This window comes from Lineus longissimus, chromosome 15, assembly GCF_910592395.1.
Source record: "Lineus longissimus chromosome 15, tnLinLong1.2, whole genome shotgun sequence".
Lineage (NCBI taxonomy): Eukaryota > Metazoa > Nemertea > Pilidiophora > Heteronemertea > Lineidae > Lineus > Lineus longissimus.
This window is the reverse complement of record NC_088322.1, coordinates 135,121-142,097: the sequence shown is the minus strand read 5'-3', so window position 1 is coordinate 142,097 and position 6,977 is coordinate 135,121. Positions and strand designations below refer to the sequence as shown.

The following is a 6,977-nucleotide window of genomic DNA, read 5'->3' as shown; positions in this document are numbered from 1 at the left end:
GGCGGGAAATTTAAACTCCAGAGAAACAAGGAAAATGGCCACAACATACCGGCCCCCTAATTGTGTGATCTAACGCAATTAAAAGAATATCATAAACCCCGACGATTAAATCAACAAGTTACAACAACCAGTGACCAGAGAGTAAGAAATCTTGAAACTTCTTAGCGAGAACTAGCTAATATCAACTATACCCGCACAAATGCAAATACACAATAAAGTCCGTACAAAATAGCATGAATGACAACAACTCTGGATAACAACCTAGGAACCAGAACACTGGCATTAAAGAACCTTGCAAGTGTTACAGAAGTTAAACAAATTGAAGTACAAAACAAACTTTCTAAGTGACACTTCACTATTAACGGCAAATTACACCGGTTCCTCAAAGTCCACACAATGTCAATACACGTGTCATAATCCAAGAGTTTGAGAAATGTTTTACAACACTAAGGGTCCTTGACAATCGAACTGTCTTCACGAAGAGTGACTATCACATAGCACAACTTAGTCCATTTCCAAGAGTATGATAAGCTTCGAGATTGGACGAATCAAGACGTTAGTCTGAGTCTTGACCTTTACACTGCGCACATATCCTTGCCTATCCGGCATTGTCTCAATTACACGGCCAAGTGGCCATAAATTACGTGGGAGTCTATCATCCACTAACAAAACAATGTCCCCAACTTTTAGGTTGCGGCGCGCAGATGTCCACTTTTGCCTTTCCTGCAGCAGGGTCAGATACTCTCTTGACCACCTTCTCCAGAACAGGTCCGACATGTACTGTACCTGTCTCCACCTACGTCGACCATAGTTATCATCTGCACTAAACAGTCCTGGAGGAAGCCTCGGTTTAACCTTCATGGTTAACAGCATATTAGGCGTCAAAGCCTCAAGATCATTGCATTGGTCCGAAATCCTAGTGATAGGCCTATCATTGACGATAGCCTCAACTTCACACATCAGAGTCCTCAGACTTTCCTCATTCACCACGCGCTGTTCATTAAGAACACTGTTCAAACACTTCCTCACAGTACGGATCTGTCTCTCAAATACTCCACCGTGATGAGATCCCAGTGGAGGGTTAAAGACCCACACAATATTCTGTTGGAGCAAAAACTCATGAATTTGGGCTTTGTTCCAAGCTTTGATTGCACCTCTCAGTTCACGTTCACCACTCGTCAAATTTGTCCCATTGTCAGAACGCATCCGCTTCACCTGACCTCTACGAGCAATAAACCTGCGCATTGCATTGATATACGAGTCGGTATCCAAAGAATCCGCAATCTCCAGATGTACCGCCCTGATGGTCATGCAAGTAAAAAGCACCCCATATCGCTTCACAATGGCACGACCCCTTTTAACTTCGAAGGGTCCGAACAAATCACATCCAACTGATGTAAACGGCGGTTCATCAACGGTAAGTCTTTCTTGTGGCAAGTCGCTCATTTTCTGCTCTCCAACTTTCGCTTCACGTTTCCTGCATTCAACACACTTGGCGATGATCTTACGAATTGCAGACTGGGCATGGATCAACCAGTACTTTTCATTGAGTCTAGAGAGCATGTGGTTTCGTTTCTCATGCATAACCTCTGCGTGAATCTGGCGCAAAATGAGCCTACTAACATGACTGTTCTTTGGAAGAATAACAGGGCTTTTTCTCTCCACAGGCAAAGCAGACCTACTCAAGCGACCTCCAACGTGTAGTAATCCGTTATCCAAAACTGGGTCTAGCTTTCGTAACGAACTAGACTGCTTAACACAAGCTCTCCCACTCGCAAGTGACTTCATTTCCTCAGCGAATGCTGCCTGCTGAGAAAACCTGAGTATAGCACACTCAGATTCCTTTAGATCCTGAACAGTGAGGGGTCTCAAGTAGTCGATTGGTTTACACCGATGACCATCATTCCTGCTCCTGACTCTGTGCGCCAGCATCTCCTTGACTCTAAGGATCCAAGCTACGGCTCGTTTCAATGTGTACCATGAGGAGTGGAAGCTGATTAACTTGTCAACACTGTCGCTCGATGGGGTTGCTGACTGAACATTACTGGCAGCAACGACACTCCTCTTCACCTCGTGGTCCTCCTTACTCAAGGTGGTCGACAACGGGGGTGCAATAGGCCATGACTCCGGCGACTCCCAGAGAAAGTCAGGACCGTTTAACCAGCGCCTGTTCTGTAGGAAAGCATCGGCACCTTGACCTCTCGAAGCCTCATCTGCAGGATTCAGAGCTGAACTGATGTATCTCCACTGCTTCACATCTGATCCCTCATGAATGACTTGGAGCCTGTTTGCGACGAAGGTATGGAATCCTGACGTTTCATTTCTTATGTACTTGATAACCGACATGCTATCAGTCCAGAAGTGGGATTTCTGGAGTGGAATCTCAAACTCTTTCCTAAGCATGGTGTCAATCTTGACGGCAACTGTGGCAGCAGTGAGCTCTAATCTCACTATTGTAACTTGCTTGAGTGGTGTGACACGGGACTTTGCTTGTACGAGACCACAGTGAACATGTCCCTCGGTGTTGATCAGACGAAGATACGTAGCGACACCATAACCTGACTCCGAAGCATCGCTGAAGTGATGGCATTCAGCCGATGCAAGTTCACCAAAACCTTCAGGTTTTACACAGCGCCTGATGCTGAAGTCGGCCAGCTTGGTAACGTCCTCCAACCAAGCACTCCACTGGCCGAGGTGCGGCTCCGGAATGTCTTCATCCCAGCTGAGCTTTAGTCGACATAGTTCCTGCAGCAAGCACTTGGCTTTCAAAATGACTGGAGAAAGGAACCCCAGGGGATCGTAAATCGAGTATACGGTGGAAAGGATCCCACGACGCGTAGGCGGTCTATTCCTCGGCTCAATTTTGAAATTGAAAGTGTCACTTTGAACGCACCATTGCACTCCTAGTGCACGCTCCATCGGTAGGCTGCTCTTCTGCAGGTCTAAGTCCTTCACCTCCTTGGCCCAGTACTCCACAGGAATTGAAGCCATGACCTCCCGATTATTTGAAATGTATGCAGTCAGGTTGAAACCTCCTTTCCAGCAGAGCTTGTGCAAATCCTCTGCTAATGTTATGGCCTCAGCTGTAGGAACCTTGCTCTTCAAGCAATCGTCGACATAGAAATTTCGCTCTACGACTTTGGCAGCCTCAGGAAATTCGCCTCTATTGTCCTCAGCAGTTCTTCTCAATGCGTAGTTTGCACAGCTTGGCGAAGAAGCTGCGCCAAATATATGAACCATCATCTGATGTTCAACCATTGATTTGCTCGGATCACCATCTTCCCACCATAAAAACCGTAAGTAGTTGGCATCCTCATCAGGTACTCGTACTCTATAAAACATCGATTCTATGTCGGCCATCATAGCAATCTCCTCCTCTCGAAATCTGAGTAAAGTCCCTGGCAGTGAGTTGGTGAGATTAGGACCTTGCAACAGGTGATCGTTCAAGGATGTGCCACCGTAGCGCGCTGAACAGTCAAATACTACTCTTAGTTTCTGCTTCTTGGGGTGAAAAACTCCATGGTGTGGCAGGTACCACACTTTGCCAGTTGGGGGTTGATAGGGTGCAACCCTGGCGTAATCATTGCTCAAAATCTTGTCCATGAATGTCTTATACTTGTCATGGAAGTCACTGTCCTTTCTGAACTTTCGTTTCAAAGATTCCATACGCTGTACGGCCTGAGGACGATTATTGGGCAACCTAGTGTTCATGTCCTTGAATGGGAGACCGATGATATAGTGACCATCAACGAATGTGATAGATTGAGAAACACGTTCTAGAAACAGCTTATCATTCTGAGACGGCTCAATCTCGTCATCTATGACGCGTTCACTGAAGTCGCGGTCGACATGATCACGGATTTGATCCTCCAAACTTGCGATGGTTCTCACTTCGGTTCTGTTAACAACAGCTGACCCACATGCTTCTTCTCTGTCATCAGATGCTGCCAGAGGGCCATTGATTACCCAACCAAAAGCTGTCCTCACTGCGAATGGACCGTTATCCTGACTAGGAACAACCTCCAGGGGCTGCAGCATCATGGGAACGTTAACACCAATCAAGAGTTCTACATCACTGTCTATGGTATGCAATGGGATGTCTTTCAAATAAGACCATTTCTGAATGTCCTCTGAGGTGACCACAGCATCACTGTCAACTGGTAGCTTCAACTGCGTAAAGACCGGCGGCAGCACCGTCACAATGTTTTCATTGAAGCTAACGACCTCCAAATCTGAGATTACGTAACTGTTCTGAAGAATTTCATGCCCCATCGTTCGAATATTTATCTTCGTCTTCCTCCCCTTGACACCCAAGGATTTCATGAGTTCCATTGTACAGAAGCTTGCAGTGCTTCCTGAGTCCAGAAGCGCATATGTCTCTACACACTTGTTACCACCCCTCATCCTAACTTTGACTGGAACAATAGCCATGGCTGAACGACGGCTGTCTCCGGCCCCCATATCTCGACTTGATGCTGTGGCTAACGTGACACTAGAGCTACTGACAGGATTAGATCGAGGCTCCAAGTGTAACACAGATGGGTGGGGTCTGTTGCAATGCAAGCAAGTGAGTTTCTGGTTACAACTGTCTCTCTGATGTCCCAGCTCAAGACATCCATAGCAGAGCCCTTTCGATCTGAGGAAAGCATAGCGATCCTTCAAGTTAAGTTTTACCATCTCACAACATCCATCCATGGCATGCTTAGTACTATTGCAAAACATACACGGTCTGGAAAAGGCTGGCCTTGCATTGGTCACAGTTGAACTATCCCCACTCCTCTGACTTGAACCACTCCCTCTGGAACCAGGTTGTGAAGTATGAAAAGCAGGCTTCTTGTTCTCGACTGCATTTGTAGCAAAAGCTCTACTAGCGTGCTCCTGCTTCCCTGATGGTGCTCTTCCAGCAGGTTTACCTTGACTAGCCTGCGAAGTACCAAAAGATGACAACACATCCCTACCGTAAGTGGGATCAATGGCTTTCCTAGCCTCTCTCCTAACGAAAGCTACAAGATGACTGAACCTCACAACTTGGTCCTTTCCCTTGACATCAAACACAATGTTGCGCCACCTGTCATGGAGATGGACAGGTAGCTTCTTCACTAACAGTTTCAAGTTCTCAGAGTAATCTAACACCTGAGCGCCACTGACGTTTTCAACGGCATACAGACATTCTCTCAAAAAGATTGAATATTCATCTAGCCCCTTGGCATTGTCTGATCTGATACTAGGCCATGACAATGCCTTCTTAACGTAGGCCTGAGACACAACATCACTGTCACCATAACGTTCCTGGAACTCTTCTGATACCGCTTGATATCCAAGCTTAGCCTCCAGGTTCGAATATCCTGACACGATCTTGTGTGCCTCACCCATTGTATACTGAAGCAAATAGTTCATCTTCTCTTCGTAGGAGTCTGTATAAGCGTTTATCCTAGCATTGAATGACCTTATGAACCGTGCATACTCCATCGGATTGCCACTAAACTTATGCAACTCCGCAGCTGGCTTCTTAAGCTCCCTCATAATTGTCATCACTCCACTGCAATCGACTTGTGGAAGTTCTGGAGTGCACAAACTCGGCATCTTGTTAATCCTGGCCACAGGACTAGGGGGATTAACCGAAACACTTGTGTGCGGATCTAACACCGTAGAAATACCGTTGGTAAGAGTTAGACTGATCGGACTGGTTTCCTGAACATTGTCATGGTCAGACATGGAACTAGCAGCCATCCTAGGCGTGGTGTCAGTGCTTGATACTGACATTAGCACTGGCACCAGCGGTACTGGACGAGAAACCGTAGACTGAGCTGAGGGCAGAGGCATGTTTATAGCTGCAGGCGTAACATTCGGCGCAGACGCATGATGGGAGAAGGGCACAGCCAAAGCAGGTGTAACAGTTGACTCCGTCACATGTTGAGACACAGAAGCGGTCGCGGCTGAAGGCATAACTGGTTCCGAGATGCCACCAGCAACACTAACGAGAACACCCTCAGGCTGAACAAGAGAAGACGGAGGACTCCTAAAGACTACTCGACGTGTTGCCTCCGCGAAAAGACTCTCCTTTTGTTCGAACTCCTCCAAAACCTGAGTTTTGGCGTCACAAACTGCCATTTCAGTCTTGATGATAAGTTCCTCCTCCTCGATTTGTAAATCGATCCGTTTTCGTTCCAAGGTGCGTTTCTTTTCCAGGGAAGAAACCTTGGCTAACAGTTCAGCCTTCTTAGTCGCCTCCTGCATCTTAGAATAACTTATGTTCGTTCTCTTCGAACCACTAGAGGAATGACTCCTGACGCTCCCTGACCTACGTGTTGAGGGTGGCTTATCGTGTTCCAACAGCCATGCCTCCACAGCCGTTTTACAATCCCTGAAAACACTATCATGCTTCAAGAAGAGAGCCTCGTTGTCCTTAGCACGTTCCTCATCTGAAGACAGCAAACTCTGATATTCCCTGTGGAAACCAAGAAACTCCTCGTAACTCGTTAACCATACCGAGTACTCCTTATGAATTACACCGACCGTCACATCCTCCGACGTTAGATGATGAATCAGCTTGTCAGACATAAGCCTCAGAAACCTGCAAGACTCCTTGCGTTGTCTGCGCTTCACGTCCAGGTTGTAATCCAATCCCTTCAGAGTCGGCTGACGACGTCTCGCTCCTAAACCTTTGTCTTCACTCATGGTGATGATCCCAAAATAAACTTGTTCGAAAATCGTTTGTAAATGTATTGGGGCAGCTCAAAAAACAACACAAACGTAGAAATTCCCTTGATTATAGAGATTTACTGAAAATACAAATAAAGACAAGTAAATGCAAGTACAGCATCAACATGTGAAATAATAGTCAACAAGTACAGAAAATAAACACTAGAAAGACCAAAGACCAGCGAAAAGAAAAAGACCTAACGTCTCATATACGTTTTTACAATAAATTCCCCACCACATCTAAAGTACATTATTGTTTGTAAACAAACCAGGTG

General features: G+C 46.3%; 1 protein-coding gene across 1 annotated transcript; it reads right to left on the bottom strand.

Moving 5' to 3' along the window:
• Nucleotides 1-504: 504 nt before the first annotated feature.
• On the bottom strand, nt 505-6,678 carry LOC135499916 (uncharacterized). The gene has a single exon (XM_064790965.1). It carries the CDS (start codon nt 6,676-6,678, stop codon nt 505-507), a length of 6,174 nt encoding a protein of 2,057 aa, XP_064647035.1.
• Between the last annotated feature and the right edge of the window lie 299 nt (nt 6,679-6,977).

Bases quoted from the DNA above. Each gene is read 5' to 3' on its own strand.
- LOC135499916 (XM_064790965.1), bottom strand. From the start codon at position 6,678: ATGAGTGAAGACAAAGGTTTAGGAGCGAGACGTCGTCAGCCGACTCTG.